This window comes from Mirounga angustirostris, unplaced genomic scaffold (assembly GCF_029215605.1).
Source record: "Mirounga angustirostris isolate CCGP_5_RB_7025 unplaced genomic scaffold, mMirAng1.0.hap1 SCAF_1, whole genome shotgun sequence".
Taxonomy (NCBI): domain Eukaryota; kingdom Metazoa; phylum Chordata; class Mammalia; order Carnivora; family Phocidae; genus Mirounga; species Mirounga angustirostris.
The window spans coordinates 117,611,319-117,631,767 of record NW_026991709.1 but is presented as its reverse complement, the minus strand read 5'-3'; the positions used below and the strand labels follow the sequence as shown (position 1 = coordinate 117,631,767).

General features: G+C 35.6%; 1 protein-coding gene across 3 annotated transcripts in view; it reads left to right on the top strand.

The window, feature by feature from the left end:
• Positions 1–19,255, top strand: part of U2SURP (U2 snRNP associated SURP domain containing) — a 53,967-nt gene extending 34,712 nt beyond the window's left edge. For all 3 annotated transcript variants that reach the window (XM_045903632.2, XM_045903631.2, XM_064586801.1), the window contains 8 exons: positions 2,393–2,549; positions 2,852–2,947; positions 3,640–3,706; positions 8,064–8,223; positions 12,653–12,763; positions 15,094–15,212; positions 16,524–16,700; positions 17,863–19,255. In XM_045903632.2, the coding sequence (XP_045759588.1) occupies positions 2,393–2,549; positions 2,852–2,947; positions 3,640–3,706; positions 8,064–8,223; positions 12,653–12,763; positions 15,094–15,212; positions 16,524–16,700; positions 17,863–18,001 (1,026 nt within the window). In that variant the 3' untranslated portion in view covers positions 18,002–19,255. The remainder of the gene's footprint in view (positions 1–2,392; positions 2,550–2,851; positions 2,948–3,639; positions 3,707–8,063; positions 8,224–12,652; positions 12,764–15,093; positions 15,213–16,523; positions 16,701–17,862) is intronic.
• The last annotated feature ends 1,194 nt before the right edge of the window (positions 19,256–20,449 follow it).

Genomic DNA, 20,449 nt, shown 5'->3' with positions numbered 1-20,449 from the left:
ATGTATAGAATGGTGTCATCTGCAAATAATGACAGTTTTATTTCTCCCTACCAATTTGGATGCCTTTTATTTTTTTTTCTTATTTCATTGCTGTGGCTAGGACTTCCAGTGCTGTGTTGAATAAAAGTGTTGAGAGTGGACATCCTTATCTTAATATGGCCTTTATTAAGGTATGTTCCCTCTAAACCCACTTGGCAGAGAGTTTTTATTATGAATGAATATTATATTTTGTCAGATGCATTTTCTGCCCCTACTGAGATAATCATACGGTTTTTGTCCTTCCTCTTTTCAATGTGATGTATCACATTGACTGACAAATATTGAACCGCCCTGGCATCCTAGGAATAAGTCCCACTTGATTGTGGTGAAAGATTGTTTTAATATATTGTTGGATTTGGTTTGCTAATATTGAGGATTTTTGCATCTGTGTTCATCAAGGGTATTGGCTGTAGTTCTCTCTCTTTTTTTTAGTGTCTTTGATTTTGGTATCAGAATAATATTGGTCTTATAGAATGAATTTGAAAGTTTTCCTTCCTTTTCTGTTTTTTGAAATAGTTTGAGACGAATGAATAGGTATTAACTCATTTTTAAATGTTTGGTAGAGGGGTGCCTGGGTGGCTCAGTCGTTAAGCGTCTGCCTTCGGCTCAGGTCATGATCCCAGGGTCCTGGGATTGAGCCCCGCATTGGGCTCCCTGCTCAGCGGGAAGCCTGCTTCTCCCTCTCTCACTCCCCCTGCTTGTGTTCCCTCTCTCGCTATGTCTCTCTCTCTGTCAAATAAATAAATAAAATCTTAAAAAAAAAAAATTTGGTAGAGGGGTAGGTCGTGGCTCAGTCAGTTAAGCGTCTGATTCTTGATTGCTGTTCAGGTCATGATCTGAGTTGTGAGCCCACTTGGGATTATCTCTGTCCCTCTTCCTCTGCCCGTCCCCCCCTCTAAAAAATAAACAAAGTATTTGATAGAATTCACCTGGAAAGCCATCTGGTCCTGCACTTTGTTTGGAGGTTTTTGATTGCTGATTCCAGTTTTGGAAGATTGTATGTTTCTAGGAAGTTGTCCATTTCTTCTATGTTATCCAGTTTGTTGGCATATAATTTTTCATAGCATCTTCTTGTAATCCTTTGTATTTCTGTGGTGTTGGTTGTTATTTCTCCTCCTTCATTTCTGATTTTATTTATTTGAATCCTCTCTTTTATCTAGATGAGTCTAGCTAAACATTTATCAATTTTGTTTGTCTTTTCAAAGAACCAGCACTTGATTTAATTGATTTTTTTTTATTGTTTCTTGAGTTCTATTTTATTTCTGCTCATCTTTATTATTCCTTCTACTAGCTTTGGGCTTTGTTCTTCTTTTTCTAGTTCCTTTATATGTAAGGTTAGATAGTTTATTTGAGATTTTTCTTGTTTTTTGAGGTAGGCCTGAGTTGATACAAACTTCCCTCTTAGAACTGCTTTTGCTATGTCCCAAAGATTTTGGGCTGTTTTTTTTGTCTTTTTCTTTTTCATTTTCATTTGTCTCCATGTATTTTTTTTTTGACTTTTGATGACATGAAAAGATATATAATGTATTAGTAGAAGGAAGTATGTAATAGAGCAATATATATAGCATGATTTAATTTTATTAAAATAGCCTTATAAGTAAATATGTGCATGAAGAGATGCACCGCAATGGTAGCAGATTCTATTCATCACGATTCTGTTGCTTTTCACCTCATTGTGTTTCATGAATCTTTTATATTCATTTCTGCCATCCTAATCCAATTATATTTTCACTTTCACTCCTACAAGATCCTCCTAATTGGCCCCCCTGTTCCAAGCACATGGTCCTCATTTCAGTTTCTTAAATATATATTTCCTTCTACCATAGACCTTTGTAAATACTCCTCCCTCTCTCTCAAACATCTCCTGTTTACCAGAGATCCTTTAAGCATAACTGCATTGAGCTTTCTCAGACCTCTGTAGGTGAAACTTACTTATCATACACTTGAATACTATGATATACCTCTTTGTTGTAGTGGTCATGATAGTTGCAGTTCTTTGTATATTGTGATTATATGATTTCCTGCTCCTCCCTCCCCCCCCCACACAAAAAAATTCTAGTAAGCCCTATTACAGGAGGGACCAGGGGGACAAACTCATTTTTGCTCATCATTGTATGCTCAGTGCCTTACATGGTACCTGGTTTCAGTAAACACTTGGTAGATATTTCATAAATAATGAAAGAATGACTGCTTCTTTGTCAGGAGGATAAATTATATCCTAGTTATGTCCTCACATTGTACCTGGGAATGTGGGTATCCAGCTGGTTGGTTTTTACTGGTTTGCAAATTAATCTTGTAGCAATATGACTAGTAAGCAAAAGAAAATGTTACAACAGTATGTGTATTTCTGTAGGATGTACCAGATGACCTCGATGGTGCCCCCATTGAGGAAGAGCTTGATGGTGCACCTCTAGAAGATGTGGATGGAATTCCTATTGACGCTACTCCCATTGATGATCTTGATGGGGTCCCTATAAAGAGTCTTGATGATGATCTTGATGGAGTGCCTTGTAAGTTCAGATTTCAAACTGATGATCTAATAAGGTAGAGATAATAAGGATTTTTTTATTGCCCCAACTTCTCCATTTGCTTGAAATCATAACAACTTGTATATTCTGAATTGACACATACATGTTTAAAAATTGGACCTCAGGTGTAGAGAATTGGATTAATCATAATTCTTGACACTAGCAATTATTAGTCCATGTGTGGCCTTATTTTATTTTACTTTTCAATAATATAATTGAATACCCATGGACTACTTAAGTCAACCCCTTGTAGTCAGGGTTAATGGCTTATCTTTCCTCAATAGTGGATGCAACTGAGGACTCAAAGAAGAATGAGCCCATATTTAAAGTTGCCCCATCAAAATGGGAAGCTGTAGATGAATCTGAATTGGAAGCACAGGGTGAGTAAAAGTACAATAAATATTAAGCTTTAAAAAATTGAGTACCTAAAATTAATCATTAGTGTTTATGTTTCCTTTTTGCATTTTATGATGTTTCAACCTTAAGACCCAGAGTTATGTCTAGTGGCTAAATTTTCATTATGGTTGCTGTTACCATTTTCTTAGATCTTTCAGTTTGGATGCTTTGAGAGTAAATCCGAGAAATCACTAAAACTTCTCAGGTTAAGGCATTTCAGTAGAAAATGTAGATGGGAAGGTATACCTATTTGGAAATCTACTTAGAGGTCACTTTCAGAGAAACCAGGCTTTGATCTTCCCATAGTGCTTGACTTATTAGATGCAGTTTAGACCTGCCTTTCATAATTACTTGGACATGTGTCCTTAGTGTTTATAATCATAATTGTTAGTATTTGTAGGTTCTAGTATTTGTAGGTTCTAATGAAATAAATGTTAACCATCTAGCACACAAATAAGAATGATAACGTAATTTGTCACTCCATGAATTTGAATAAAATTAAGGCATAGGTATGAGGAAAGAAAGAAATTTAGCGCATAGAAATGGCTATTCAAAAAATAGATAATTGTAAATAACTTCTGTAATATAAACTTTCAGTCTAAAGCTGGGCTTCTATGCTACTGCAAAAATGCTAATTTACCTTATGGAATTACATCCTTTTTTCCCTTCCACTCAGCTGTAACAACTTCTAAGTGGGAGTTATTTGACCAACATGAAGAATCAGAAGAAGAAGAAAATCAAAAGTAAGAATCTCAGTTTCAAACATACTTAGTTTCTTATTGCATATACACTCCCTTTTTCATTAAGAGGTATGCTTGAAATAATAGTAAAGAGGAAAACTCACTCTTAAAAAACTCGAGAGGATCATTTTTAGTTTGTCATTGTTTTTTCCAGTGAATAAAGAGCTTTTGGTTTCTGGTCTTGATGGCTCTGGTTTCACTTTGCTTCTGAGTTGATTTTTCTACGCTAGGTGCGTATACTCTCGGTAGTTACTAAATGGTCAACTGCACTTATTTCAGATCTTTGTCATCAGGTATTGTTTTGGCTCCAAAAAAGTGATTTTTTAAATGTGAATGGGAAAGTTATGCTGCTTTTTATTTGAATTGTACAGTGCTAAGCATTGCATTATGGCCATTCTGTTATTTAAATGTAAACACCTCAGACTAAGAATAAATAACAGAAAGAAAGCTTTTAACATGTAGAGAAATTACAATTTTGAATTTTGCTCTTCGGTAATCACCCCAAGATTGTGATTATAGGAATACTGCTCCCAGTTTCTCCTGGCAAGTGTGTATTGGTAGTTTTCAGGTAGAACTTGACACCTTTTTAAATCATTGGAAGGAAGTTGATTTTATTAAATAGAATAGGTGACCTCAAGAACACAAAGCAGAGGTTTCTGCTTTAAAAAAAAAAAAATTTTTTTTTATGGTTATCAAATGGAAGAGTGAACAAAGGAAAAAGTCCCTTTTGTGTCCCAGCACAATTTGGGCATTTTTGTGGATTCAGAAAATAGGTATTAGTAGCATTTAGATTGTGAAGGAAATGTGACTGATCAGCATATGTGGGAGCACAATTTGATATGCTGAGGAAAACTTGGCAGCAGTGATGTCTTTCCAGAAACATTGGGATGGTCAGAACAAATCAGCAATGATTATGACAAAATATTTACAAAATATAGGTGTGGTTTGCTGGTGGAAATACCTCTCTAGGGCTGTTGAGGAGTACAGGAATTGAGACAGTCCAGTTTGCTTTAAAATAGTGCTTTAACCTTTTTTTAATGAATATAATCATCATTATTAACGTCTCTCACTATTGTAGCATCACTGGCTTAAAATAATTATATGTATTCATGACATAATAATTTAGGGGGAAGGAAGGGTAGAAGAGGCCATTGCAGAACTCAAATATTTCTTCAGTTGGTTTTGTTTCTAAAAGTGTTAACTTTTTTTTGTATAAATTTGTTATTTGTGTTAATGTTTGGAATGTGACTGCATTTTTAGTGTTGACAGAGTAATCATGTTTATACAGCGAGACCTGGATCACGGGAAATATATTTTATTTTTTAAAGATTTTATTTATTGATTTGACAGAGAGAGGTAGAGACACAGCGAGAGAGGGAACACAAGCAGGGGGAGTGGGAGAGGGAGAAGGAGGCTTCCCGTGGAGCAGGGAGCCCGATGCGGGGCTCGATCCCAGGACCCTGGGACCATGACCTGAGCCGAAGGCAGACGCTTAACGACTGAGCCACCCAGGCGCCCCTAATTTTTTTTATTTTTAAGAGCTCCAAACAAATCACAATAACAAAAATAACTTTCTGAAAGTACAAAGCAAGGATAAGATATTTTTTCATATACAACTTTTTGGTCTTTGAAATTTTCTTATGCCTCGCTACTGCTCTCTAGTGGCTGAATCCAAAATGCCATTTTGAAACTAGTAATTATTTTTTATGGCAGAAAGGTGATTAAAAAAAAATAGAGCCCTACTATTGTTTTGTAGAAAACTTCCAAATAGTAGTTTAATTTCATTTATAATGAATCCTGTATGGTTTTATAGATTTGAATTTCCATTTCTTTAAAAGAGTAAGATGAAGCTATGATGAGATCTGAACCTAGAACTGGTAACTGAGAGCTAAAGTCAAAACCAGTTAGAACAGACTGCTCAGGCCCTGAAAAATTAAAATCGCAATTGTAAAATGAATATGTATTTTAGATTATCAAGTGTAACTCACTTTAAAAGTAAATAATATGGTTAATGTTTGGTGTCTTGCCATCTGGATCATTTCTCTGTATACGTAAGACATGTATATTTATTTTAAACATAAATTATATAATACTGTCCATACTGTTCTCTGACCCCATTTTTCACGTAAGTGTCATGGGCATTATTTTGTGTCCATATAGTTATGTGCTCTGTATTTATCTGTAGTTGAAAGCATTCAGATAAGTGTTCAAGGATATTTATTAAGGAATATTTGAATTTGCAAAAAAATTACTGAAATTTGTAAATACAGGCTGGAATTGGTTAGGTAATTTCCATTGTATAGATACCACAATTTAATTGTGACTCATCTTTTTTTTTTTTTTTTTTTTAAGATTTTATTTATTTGCGAGAGAGAGCATGAGAGGGAGGAGGGTCAGAGGGAGAAGCAGACTCCCCGCTGAGCAGGGAGCCCGATGTGGGACTCGATCCTGGGACTCCAGGATCATGACCTGAGCCGAAGGCAGTCGCTTAACCAACTGAGCCACCCAGGCGCCCGTGACTCATCTTTTTGAGTGACCCTTTCCGGAATAATCTTCCAGCAAACCTCTGTATTTACACATACACATGCATATAGTTTAACCATTTAAAAGCATCTGAAATACTTGTAAAAAATTTATGCACCATAAAATAAGAAATTCTTGTGTTTAAAAAAATTAACTAAAAACCGCATTTAGGGGGCGCCTGGGTGGCTCAGTCGATAAGTGTCTGCCTTCGACTCGGGTCATTATCCCAGGGTCCTGGGATCGAGCCCCGCATTGGGCTCCCTGCTCAGTGGGGAGCCTGCTTCTCCCTCTCCCACTCCCCTTGCTTGTGTTCCCTCTCTCACTGTGTCTCTCTCTGTCAAATAAATAAATAAAATCTTTAAAAAAAAAAACTGCATTTAGGAAGTTTCTGACAAATTAATGAGAAGTGTTAAGTATAAGTAAATATTTATTTCCACAATGAATATAGTTTTCTAGAAATGGTTTGCTTTTACTATTTTCTTCTTTAAGTATTGTAGTGAGTTGTACCTTTATGAGGTACTAATGATTTGTGGGGCTCTGAGAGTATAAAGTTTGTAAAGCACTTTAGTAATGTTCAGGAAAGGACCTTTGGGTAAGAAATTACAAAACTAGTAGTATAGTCTTCTCTTAGTACCATGTTTCTTATTCTGAATTGTCAACATTTTATTTTTATCTGCCTTGTTTACATTTTTCTCATCAGTGTGTGAGTTCTGTCATCAGTCTCTCAAATAATTTTTATTTGGAACGAATTTGGTTATAACTACTTTTACATTATTATGAATAGTTTTAAATATATACTGAAAGGACTCCTGCTTATGGTAGAATGTGTTTAGTACCCAATCCCAACAAATAAGGTTCAAATATTAAAGGGAAAATGGCATATTTTCTAGGCTATGCCAGTAATGTTAATGTCACAATCAATATTGTTTATAAAAGGAATTTTGTTTATATATATATATATATATATATAAACATTCTGAGTTTGTGTGTGGATGACGTGTTTTGCCCAGATTTGACATATGTGCACACCAAAGTCCTGTCCCAGAGCATACAACTTCTTTTTTCTTTTTTTTAAGCCCCTTCATTTGTGTTTCAAGAACATTTTGTCAGTCTGAGTCTAGCAGTGAGGACCAACTTTGCACATAGTTGCTTGCCTGTCTGTTTCCACTATATTGCTTCTGGAGGGGTAGATTTTTTTCTTCTTTATATCCTTACCTGTAGCAGTCACTTAGTTTTTCATTTTCTTCTTCTTATCTGATATGGAATCAGTATAATTCTTAGAATCAATTCTGACATGAGTACTAATGTGTGATAATATTTAAAATTTATACATTGCTTTATTCCTAGGGTTATATGCTAATCAGATAAGGTCTTTACATGCTACATTGTTTCATAGTTAACTGTGTGACACGAACTCATGTATTTTCTAGTGTATAGCCCCTGCTGAAGAAAGAGTAAATACGTTTGGCTTTTTTAATGTTAAGCTTCCCGAACTCACGCTGAACTGGAAAATGTGGGGAATCATTGCCTGATTATTCATTTCACTTAATGCCGTAAGGAAAGTTTCTTGCAGAATGAAAGGCACACAGATAACATTAACATACACAGAATTTTTAAAAGTGATTATGTTGAAGCTCAACTTCTTATGTGGAAGAAACATAAGTTTTATAAAATTGTATTATTTTATAAAATATTTTCTAGAAATGTTTTAGTAATGAATTGGCCTCTTATGTTTTGTTAACATTATTTACAGTCTAAGGCAGTGAAAAATAAAGCCAGACTGTAAAATGTAACATTTTCTTTCTGCCTTGACATATGATATATTGTTTATTTCCAGTCAAGAAGAAGAAAGTGAAGATGAAGAAGATACTCAGAGTTCCAAATCAGAAGAACATCATTTGTACTCTAATCCAATCAAAGAAGAAATGACTGAGTCCAAGTTCTCTAAGTACTCTGAAATGAGTGAGGAAAAACGAGCTAAACTTCGTGAAATTGAGGTTAGTATTGCAATGAAGTTGAAACTATACTTCACTGGCTTTCTCTCACTTTTCCACTGACCTAAGCTCCCTCTTGGCATCATTCCTTTGCATGCTGTGTTTTCTGTGCCTGGAAACCTTCATACCAGCTGACTTCCTACAGGTCTCTTAGTTCAAGCATCCCTTCTCTCCTGCTGTCCTTTTCTTAAACTTCTGTATTTGCTTACTTCTCCCTATTTATTTCTCTTGTGATTTTACATGTATTATGGTGTGTGTTTTATTTTTGTTTTCTTATCTTGCTTGTTTAATGTCTGTATTCCCTACGAGGCTGTGATTCACACGAAGGGAAAGGGCTTTGTCTGTTGTCTGTTCATTATCATAAATCCAGTGTGTGGCACAGAGGAGATCCTCTGAAGATCTTGATTCTTCTAATGAATAGATTACATTTGGCATTATGAAGTCCATAACATTTGAGTGCACATAGTATGTAACAAGGAAAAGTGAGATTCTTTCTGGCACGTTCAAGTTATGTGTACATTTTATTACAGTGGGCTCATTTTAAGTGTATGCATCCTTTTGTGATGGGGAGAGTAGACATTAAGTAGTAACAGTAAGAAGGGGAAAACCTTATGATAGTCTGAAATCCAGACCATCTCAAGCAAATTTTTTCCTCCCTCAATTCCCTCTCCTTTTTTAATGCCTGTTTTATTACCAAAACTAGTCAGACATATCAGAGAGGGAAGGGTGTTGTAATGGGAACCTTCCCCATTCCTTGCCCCAAGGAGATGAAACATTCCCAGTAAACGTTGGTGTAGCAGTCTGCCCAGAGTCTCAAAAGTATATATAAGAGTGCATTTTAAATCTTTATCCGTTCATATAACTAACAGTATTTTGCATGCCTACTGTGTGTCAGCACTACTCGTTGTACTACTTTGTAATATCTGCCATAGTCGTTAACTTGTTTCCAGTTCTCTAGTCACTGTTGTGCTGGTACAAGTTTTTGTCCAACTCTTTCTTGGAATCACCAAGCCAGAATGTTAACAGGGAAAGTATTTTGGTTTAACCTTAGACAGAATCAGCATACTGTCTATTGTAAGTGAAGAGAAGAGGTTTTCAGAGTTAACATGTTGATTCATTTTTCCTGGGATGTATTTATTTATATACATTCTCTATAAATTTTTTAGGGGCACAAATGTATCAGTGAATATACTCTACCTGTGGAATTTTTCCAAGCTGCCCATGCCTATTCTTAACTCTCAGAACTCTTCCCAAGCTTACCGAACTCTGCCTTCCTGGAGTTGAATAAAAATATATTTTCTTTTTTTAAGATTTTATTTATTTGACAGAGACACAGCGAGAGAGGGAACACAAGCAGGGGGAGTAGGAGAGGGAGAAGCAGGCTTCCCCTGGAGCAGGGAGCCTGAGGCGGGGCTCGACCCCAGGATTCTGGGATCATGACCTGAGCCGAAGGCAGATGCCTAAGGACTGAGCCACCCAGGCGCCCCATTATAGTTTTTCTTTTTGAAAGCTCTTCTCTTCCCCAAATACATTGTAATAAAGATGTCTATAGCTGAACATTTTTTAAGTTTTTATTTAAATTCCAGTTAGATAACACATAGTGTAATATTAGTTTCAGGTGTACAATACAGTGATTTGGCACTTCCATACAACAGCTGGTGCTCATCACAAGTGCACTCCTTAATCCCCATCACCTATTTCACCCATCCCCCCACTTCCACCTCTCCTCTGGTAACTGTCAGTTTGTCAGTTTGTTCTCTATGGTTAAGAGTCTGTTTCTTGGTTTGTTTGTCTCTCTCCTCCCCCTTCCCCCCCCTTTGTTCATTTGTTTTGTTTCTTAGATTCCACATATGAGTGAAATCATATGGTATTTGTCTTTCTTTGACTGGTTTGACTTATGTAACTGAACATTTTTTAGCATGGGATTAATAAAAACCGAAGAATATGTATTATAAAATACAGACTTTCACAAAGCACTTAGAAAACATGCAGGCATAGGGTATTACTGGTGTTGGCTGGAAGGAAGTTCTTAATCTTTCAGATATACTGCTTAGAGCCTGGCCTATGCTGGAGTTGTCTTTTCCTATTCTGTTGGCATCCCCACTTCTACCAAGAAGGGTTGGAGGTGTGGAACACATGGGTTGGTTGGGGTGGTGGTGGTGTGTCTTCTATGTTGTTGGAGCAGAAAGATCCCTTTTTTGCCCTGACCCCTGAGGAAAGAGTGGATAGTTGAGTGGGAAGGTGATACTTGCCACTGTCCCAGGGCAACAGGGAGATAGCTAGCTGGCAAACAAGCCAGTACATGGTGCTGCTCTCATTTGAGTTGGGACTCTTTGCCACCTGTTTTCTGGGTGCCCTGGACTTGTGCTTGCACCTGAGTTAGGTCACATGAGCAGGAACTATAAGGATTTTATAATGATTTTTATTTATTTATTTTTAAAGATTTTATTTATTTATTTGAGAGAGAGAGAGAGAATGAGAGTCAGAGAGCACGAGAGGGAAGAGGGTCAGAGGGAGAAGCAGACCCCCAGCTGAGCAGGGAGCCCGACGTGAGACTCGATCCCAGGACTCCAGGATCATGACCTGAGCCGAAGGCAGTTGCTTTACCAACTGAGCCACCCAGGCGCCCTAGGATTTTATAATGATTTTTATTTTTATTTATTTATTTATTTATTTTTAAAGATTTTATTTATTTATTTGAGAGAGAGAGAGAATGAGAGACAGAGAGCATGAGAGGGAGGAGGGTCAGAGGGAGAAGCAGACTCCCTGCCGAGCAGGGAGCCCGATGCGGGACTCGATCCTGGGACTCCAGGATCATGACCTGAGCCGAAGGCAGTCGCTTAACCAACTGAGCCACCCAGGCGCCCTATAATGATTTTTAAAAAGATTCTCTAGGAATGCCTTTCTTTCTCCAAAGTAACACTGAGCAGCGCTTAACTCTTAAGCTGATTTGCCATGAATGCATTCTGTAGAACAGAGTCACTTTAGTCATAGGAGGCTTCACACAGTGGTGAAGTGAGACATTTACATTTCTTTCCCTTTTCCCCTCTCTCTTACCCTTATGTCTTCTGTGTTTTGAAATGTAGTCCTCATTAAAACAACAATGCAAAGAGTTTTTAAGAGTTTTGAAAGAGGCAAGAACCTCAAATCTCTGATTATAAATGACCTGGTTATAGAAGTGGAATTAGGTAGAAAAAGGGCAAAAGTTGGCGAAAGTATGAGAAATGGTCATGAAGTCAAAAACAGTGAAAATAACACTTTGAACGGAAGAAGGTTTTTGTAACTTGTTCCCATTCTGTTGGTTGGAAAGCCTCATTTGTAGCGAGGGGGGGAAAACCTAAAACAAATGAGGTCTTGTTTCCAAATACAAATAAAACATTTATAGTAGCATTTAGTCCATTTAAAGGACATATCAGTGCTCAATAAAAATAGGTTAAGATGTTTGCATATACAATAATTCCATTAGGCAAGACTGTTTTCTTTCCCTCTTTGAGTGAAATAAGGTATACAGGTTTGGCACTGCAACCCAGTGGATCCATATGTGCTTTCTGCCTCCACTTCCAACATTATCTGAATCTTCATGCATTTCACCTTACCTGTTCTCCCTTTGTTCCATAAAGATGTATATATATCTTTATATAGTAAGTATATTTATATTACATTTACATATGTAACATAAATTACCTATAAATATATATGTATTAATATATAATGCATATTAACATAAAATACTTAAAATATATAATGTATACACAAACAATGCAGAATTGAATAATTTTGTACAAATAGTTTTGTGCTGATATGGATAAATTACAAGAAATGGAATCGGAAGTTTTTCTAATCTTTTTTTTGTTAGTATATACTCTTAGTATATTTCTACTATGATTTAACCTTTTCTTGATGTTCAGTAATTGCACTGTACTGTAAATAGAGTGAAACCTTCAAACTCTGTTGCTCTGTTTTTGGTCCTGTGTGAACTGTAAAGAATGCTGCTTAAAAAAAAAATTATGGTTACTTGTGTTCTGCCTGCTGTCCTGTCTTGTTGGAAGTAGGTTGCATTTAGCAACCTTGCCTTTCACATTTGGGGAGCCAGAGAGCAAATTCATTATCATTGAGATAATAAGTAGATTCTTAAGGGCATGAACTATAGTTCATGAGTCATCTCACGTGGCTGTGCAGAGAGCATGTGGGCCCACGTGCGATCACTTGAATTCTTCATGATTGGACTCGTCTAACAAGTGGCCTTCAGATAAGGGAGCTTTATGTTGATGTTATATTTTGACTGAGTCCTAATCAGTTACTACTTTGCTATGTTCCTTTTTTTTCCTTTTTACACACTTTTTCAAAGAAAAAAATTTTTTACAGGAGCAAAGCACTGCTTGAAAAACTATAGTGATGAAAAGATTTATTTTTAAAATGTCTTATTTCACAGCTCAAAGTTATGAAGTTTCAGGATGAATTGGAATCTGGAAAAAGACCTAAAAAACCAGGCCAGAGCTTTCAGGAGCAAGTAGAACACTACAGAGATAAACTTCTTCAACGAGTAAGGAATGAGTGTATTCAACAATATGCATTTTCCAAAGTTATTTGTTTGACTACCTAGAATATTGGTGTATTGGTATACTTAAAGAAAAGTATGTCTCACATTACACCCTTTCATGTGTAAATGCTGAATACTGGTAGACAATTGGGAACATTTGAAATTTGATGTTTTGCAATTATTTCAACTTGGAAAAGGGTCTTAGGGCAACAGCACACTTTTTTATTCTGGATATGCTACCTATGGACTAGAAAATCTGCTAAGACCATGCTTTCAGAACTGGAAGACCTTCTGTGAAGCTTCAACATTTGTGACAATGAAACACCAGCAACCCTCAGAAGTGGCACAAAGACAAAGATGGAGTTAGTTTGGGAAGTTCATTTAGGGCTCCTTTTCCACTGTTTCCAAAGAAGGACACCAAGTGGTAGAATACCTCATCAGTGAATTCTAAGCCTCGTATTCTTTATGCATAAAAAATATGTAGCGATATACAGAGAATTTTAGAACACATGTTAATTTTTGGAAGAACCCAGGAATTTTATTGGGACTGCTATTAATTTTTACCTATATCTTGACTATCATTACAAAAAAGACTATACACACACACACACACACATTATATATATATGGAGAGAGAGAGAGAGAGAGAGAAATAAGAACATGCTGGAACAGAAGTTAGAATCTCTAAAAGCTGTTAATGGCATAGTACTGGTGACGGGAGCAGCACTATAGTCAGATAGCTTTGGCGCCGCACAGACCTGTGCGTTCCTGGTGCCGCCCTTCGCTCTCTTCTAGGCGAATCACTGGATCCTGCTTTTCTTCGTGAAACTGGGTCGATAGTCCCAATTTTGCAGGATTGTGAGATAATAGCTACTATTACTCTTTTATTGGATTAAATTGTTTAAAATATTTTGAGTATTTTAACTAGTTTGATTCCTATAAAATTATCAATCAGGAAAATATATCCTACAGATCACCAGAGGAAGATGGTGCCCTCTGCATTACATTTTAAATCTATACTCTATATGTTGTATTTCAAAAAAAGAAAAATGAGATTTTAAAAAAGATGTATCTGTACTCCATGAGTCCCTTTGGAGTTGGTGGCAGGTATCTGATCTGCATGGAAGACTACACTTTGAGATACTCACTGGTCCTGATGGTTGTAATGCATGTAATATCATTTTAATCTCTTTGCATTCCATGATTGTAACTGGAGAGGAGGATGTGTTTCTTGAAGGTATATACTGAGGGTGAGGAGATTCATCACCTCACAGGCCATCACCTCATTCTAAATAAGCTTATTAGAACATAGCCATGTGCCTTCACTTACGTATTATCGATAGTGGCTTTTGGACTATTGTGACAGAGTTGAATCCTGGGACAGAGACTGTATGTGGCCCACAGAACGGAAAATATTTATTGTCTGGTTGTTTACAGAACATTTCTGTTTGTAACTTCTGGTATAGGCTTTTTATCAGCTACCAGATAGCTTTCTTGATGAATACAAATCAGAGAAATTAAATTCCTGTTAATGAAGAGCTAAGTTGCCTTAGTGGGTTCATTTTCTGTAGCCACTCCCTTAAGTATATTATCAACAGAAATAATTTCAGGTGAGAAGTGGTGATTGTAGCAGTGGGAATAAGTAGATAGGTCATCTTTCTGGTTTATATAATTGTATAGTCATGTAGTCAGTTTGTACTTTTATAAATTAGGATGTAAAATTTCCAATAAAAATGGTACTTGTTACTAGTAAGATTTTCTGATGGATGATTATTATGAATAACTATTTTTCCTTTTCAGCCTTGTGCTTTGGAGAGAGCTCTCTTTAGATTAAATCCACTTGCTATAGAATCGCTACTATTTTATTGTAGTTTAAGATAGGCCAGTGTATTGTTGGCTTTTTCCTTTTTTTTAAGTGGTGGGACAGAGGAAGTAGTTAAGAGCCCTGGCTCTACAGCCTGGACTCCAGTCCTGACTTCACCACCCAGTGTGACTGTGAGCATAGTACTTAACCTTTCTGAGTCTCATTTTTCATCTCTTGAATGAGGATAATAGTAGTATTCCTAAGGAATATTTGAAGTATTACATGCAGTGGTATATGGAAAGTTGTTTAGTAATTATTTGGTCTATGGTACGGACTTAGTAACTGGTATTAGTATTATCACTCAGTATAAGTAGAAGAAATAACTAGGTTTCCTGGAAGAGTAGGTATTTTTTTTAAAAATGGCATTATACGTAGTGATTTAAAAATTAAAATATTGTTGCATAAACGAGATTAACCTAGATAGGTATTTTTAATGACTAAATATTTTTTCTTTAAAAAAATAAAACAGGAAAAAGAGAAGGAATTAGAAAGAGAACGAGAAAGAGATAAAAAGGATAAAGAAAAATTGGAATCTCGATCTAAAGACAAGAAGGAAAAAGATGAATGTACTCCAACAAGGAAAGAAAGGTATACACTTCTCATTTAAATGCCTATACTGCTTTTTGAACACTAAATCAAAAACTAATAATGTATACTATATGTTGGCTAACTCAGGTAGTAATAGTACTAGTAATAGTAATAATAAAAGATAAAAAATAAATGACATTACTGTGTGCCACCCCCCAAATAAAGTTTTGGAATGTTTCATTTTGTAATGTTTTCATCACTGATGCCAACAAACTTGAAAAGTATTTTTTCATGATAAACATGTTTGGCTCCTGCCTGTAGGAGGCAGAATTAACTGAGAAATGGGGCAGTTAGTTGGCACTTGGCTTAGTTAATTGGGACATCATCCCATTGCATGGTTCAAATGGTACCTTAGCCTTAGTTAAGTGCAAGAATTCAGTTACCATATTAGGTATCAAACCTAAGGTTTAAATAACTAAACAGGCTTGCTACATCTTCCTTGTTGCCTTTGGTATAAGCTTTTCTTCTCTGCTGAGACTGCTGCCTTTGTAAACTTGAGTCTCCCATTCCTGTCTAAAAGGAGTTTGTGTACATAGGCCATAGGGACTCACTCCTCACTTTAAGTCTTCATTCTAATCAAAATCATTTCTCTCTTAGTTTTTATTTTACTTTCACAGTTCCTAAATCTCTCATTTAATAGAGAAAATTGCTTTAGTTAACGAAGATTTTCCTAATATCCAAGTGAATGCAAATAAAAAAATTCTGGCTTAGTTACTCTACAGGTAATTACAAATAACATAGGTATACTAATTGGTTAAATGCTAAATTTACCACTTGTTTGTCTTGTATTTATTATTTTGATATACTTTCAGATTTATAGAAAAGTTGCAAAGATAGTATAAAAAATTCCCAGATATCCTCCACCCACATTCTCCAAATGTTGAAATATTTCTCTTTTGCTTAATTTTTTCCCCCTTCCTTTGCCCTCCTCCCAACCATTTAAGAGTAACTTGCCAACATGATGCCCCATTTTCTTATATAAGCACAATAAAAGTTTCAAGATTGGAGGATTAACATTAAATACTGTTACCTACCAGAGACCTTAATGAGATTTTATCCATTGTCCCGATCTCCTACAGCAAAAGAAAATCCAATTTAGTTGACTTCAGTTTTTGTTTTGATCAGCCTATCTTTAAGACTTTCTTGTTCTTTATAAAGGGCTTTGAATGTTGTTGGAAAATAACATTAACAAGGTTAGTGAAAATAAAGTTAGTGTAAACTGATAGGAATTAATAGCTGATTCAGTAGAAGGAAAATGAATACCTGATCCTTTGCTCACTTATGGAATATTTTGGGGGCTTTGTTCCGTAGGAAAAGACGACACAGCACATCCCCTAGCCCGTCTCGCAGTAGCAGTGGTAGACGAGTGAAATCCCCTTCACCCAAATCGGAGCGATCAGAGCGTTCAGAAAGATCTCATAAAGAGAGCTCACGATCCAGGTCATCTCACAAAGATTCTCCTAGAGATGTTAGCAAAAAGGCCAAAAGGTAAATGCAAGTTATTTTTTTGTAATATTTCAAATGCCAGTTTTCTTGTCATTTCACCAGCTTTTGAAAATAATTTGGCTGGCAACCATTTTTTAAAGGGCTTTAGAAAACCAGAGAAGTATACTTTCATTTTAGATTATTCCTTCCCACCTCCCCACCCCAGTCTCCTCATGACTAAAGCACAAGAAGGCTTCCAACAAGTAAAGACCAGCCAAGAATTTTAAACATTATATCCAGTGTTTTCTGTGGACTAGGGGTAGCTGCTTTACTTTTCATTCTGTTCTTCAGTTTCTATAAAATATTCTTTGATTTTGTCAAGGCTGAAAGGAGAATACTTTACCCCCTCCCTCCTGCCCCTGCATCTTATTAGCAAGTTCTTGGGTAGAGATTTGTGGAAATAAATACCATTCTTCAGTGGGTAATTTAAATGTGTGTTATATACTTTTTTTCCTTGTAGTTCCAGAAAAGTGGTTAAGAAATGTTTTATTCATCTGGTGTTACATAGTGGAATTTTCCTGAGAACTAAAACTGCTTTATATCCTAAAAATTTATTTTTGTGACCATTTTTAGTAAAATTTTTATAAAAGATAAGTTTTTTCCTTTTCTAAATGGCACTTGCATATATATAAAGTGTATTTATTTGTTTTGGTAATCTTCATGAACTGCACTTACAGAATTACGGTATCTTAAATGATTCCCTTGAATGATATGCAGTAGTTGGTGCTTTTTCCTTCAAGAAGATAGGTTGTAACACTTTTTCAAAAATTTAGTGAATGATCTTAGATGCCATTTTGAACTTTATCTTGCAGATTTAGAGGTTCAGACTAAGGGATCTATCAGTAACCTGGGGAACTTGTTAAAATTGCAAATTCCCAGTCCCTGCTTCTTGGGATTTTGATTAAATAGAGCAGTGGTAGGGCTCAGGAATCAGTCTTTTTAAGCAAGCACACCGCTCATAATCATTGATGCAGTGCACAGAAGGTGCAAAATTACGTGTGTGTGTGTGTGTGTGTAAAGTAGGCAAAATATGAATTTGGGAAGTTTACAGCCTTTTTTATTTCTGACTTTCATTGTGCTCTGTTAAAGATCATTTTAGGTAATTGAAGGATGGTCCATTTTGATCATATGAGTGCTTTGATAAATTGTTTGTTTGTTTCCTCAGATCACCATCTGGTTCGAGGACACCTAAAAGGTCTAGGCGATCACGGTCTAGATCCCCTAAAAAGTCAGGGAAGAAATCCAGATCCCAGTCCCGATCTCCACACAGGTCTCATAAAAAGTCAAAGAAAAACAAACACTGACATAAATTTTTAAGATGCTGTCACTTATTGGAAATGCAATTTTGTTTTGTGCCTGAATGGTCTGTTTTTTTAAAAAAAGAAAACAACAAAAAATCAAATGAAAGAGCATTCCTGGATTTTTTGTTTTTTTGTTTGTGAATGCATGTGTAAACTCATGAGTAACTGCATCTGTAGACCTGTCATTGTTTTATATTGTATAAATTACTTTCGTTGTGGCTGTTTCTCAAGATGAAATTTTTATTGTGCTAATGAATTTCATCAGAAATGTGTATAATGGATCTGCTGGCAGTAGTAGTATTTTGTTTTAGGATGTTGTGACTTAGCAAAAATAATACAGATGTCTTCTCCCCTTTTGTAGCTTTGACAATTTGAATTAGATTTCAAATAAAATCTGAACAGAAAACTATAATGTTGTTTTTTTGCCCTATTGGTGACATCAAGTCCCTTAAAGTTCTACCAAGTGAGTTTAGCACTTCCGTTGTTTCTTATACTTAATGCACTTTATAAGCTCCACTGGTCAAGTAGCTAAAGTTTTATATTTACTAAGATGACTATCAAAATTAAGGGACCTAAGACTCCTATTTGGTAGGTTTGCCAACCAACTTCTTTGATGAGGTTATCTTGGGTAATACTAGTCCCCAAAGATCAAAAGACTAGGGAAAGGTGGCATGGTCTTTTTTTGTTAATGGTATGCCTGGCTAAAATATTTTTTCTTTTATCAAAGAAGCAGTATGATTTCAGTGTACTCAGCTTGTATGTCCTGAGCAACTACTTTTTTTTAGGGACAAATTAAATCTCCATCTTTTGATTTCATCTTCTATCATGAAAGAAGTTTATTTATAAAATAAATTTTCTAACAAGAGTTGGCCATAGAAGTTTTTTGTATGATAATTGCCCTTTTACATCCCCCTGTAGGTTATCTTTCAAACATTGGTATCAGTATATTTCTGCAGAGTTCTTTTTAAAGCACCTTAGGTTTTTGTGTTTTGTTTTGTTTTGTTTTGTTTTTAGAATTGAGTTTTAGGTTTATCTTTAAGTAAAGCTTAAAAGTAAAATAGTTTTCAGGAAACTTAACATCCGGTAGTTTGTAAATTCAAGGTGCAAAAAGTTGATTTAAACGATTTGCCTAGTTAAAATCTGTCATACAATGGGAATAAAATTGTTGCAGTATGAGGAAGAAATAAGGAAACTTGTATAATGTTGATCATAATATTGCTATCAGTATAATGTAATAAAGGGTTATGTAGACTTGAATGGACACTACTATTTGTGAATCTTTCAGTTTTTCTGGACACTTTATGCAGTGGTTTGATGGTTTTTGTTTTTTCCTTAATAGAGAGCATAGAAAACCATTCTAATATGGATTGTTTTGAGTTACTTTTTTAAAACTATATTTTCAAGTTGTTTTATTTAATGCTGCCTAGTTACAAATCAAATAAGCTGTACTGATGATTTGGGGAGTAGGTGTATTAGCTGGCAGTGAGGTGTGCTATTTCCAAACTGGGCAAACCTATAGCATCTTTACAAATGAGCCAGTCCGATTATTTGACTTAATGGTTCTTACCAACATGCAATATTTCTTGAAAGTTATTCCCTTATTGTTCACTCTTTTGTTTGTCCATAATGTTAGGGAATGTTAATTCCTAAATGTTTGCTCAGAATAATTAAACATGAACATTTGGTGCTGGTTTCTAAAAACCTACAGATACAGCCATTTTTAAAAACCTACAGATATAGCCATTTTTTAAAGTAACGTGTTTTTTCTCCCCTGTTCATTGCCTGGGGGGAGGGAATTTTATATATTACCTTTTTTTGCAAAAATAACAGTAATGTTGAGTTCCTGGTGATTTGGGCATTCCATTATTATTTGGTATCTAGTATAGGCTTAGAAATAATTGGACAGGAAATGATTTTTGCAGTCAAATTACAAGGAATGCTTATTTCCCTCTCTTTAAAAAAAAATATCCTGAAGAAGGAGGAGTGAGTAGAAATTGTTAGGTCAGTTTGGGGTTCTTATTTGTATTTTTCCTACTGCAGTGGAATTTAGCAGTTCTTTTAATGTGGATCCACATACAACGAATATCTTACGGAGGGTAAGACTGGCTTCCTTTTGGGTGGGTGGGTGGGTGGGGATTGCTTAGGGTTGATAGAATATGTGTTCTGTAAAGTTTACTAATGTGTGTATTAGATTGTATTGGATTTTTTTTTCCTGGAATTGCAAACGGTTATTTCCAATTTTACTTAATGAGGAAATATCTAGAGTAAGCCTGTTTAATTCTTCATGGATTCTATGAAAGTTTAACAGGATCAGAAATTGGTGAATTCTAAGGAGGGAGATACTTTACCATTTTTTTAAAAAATAACATATTATTCATGTTTCACATCTAAAGAACACTTGATTAGATAGCAGAATTTCTACAGGTTGACTAAAATGTTCATAGGGTGACT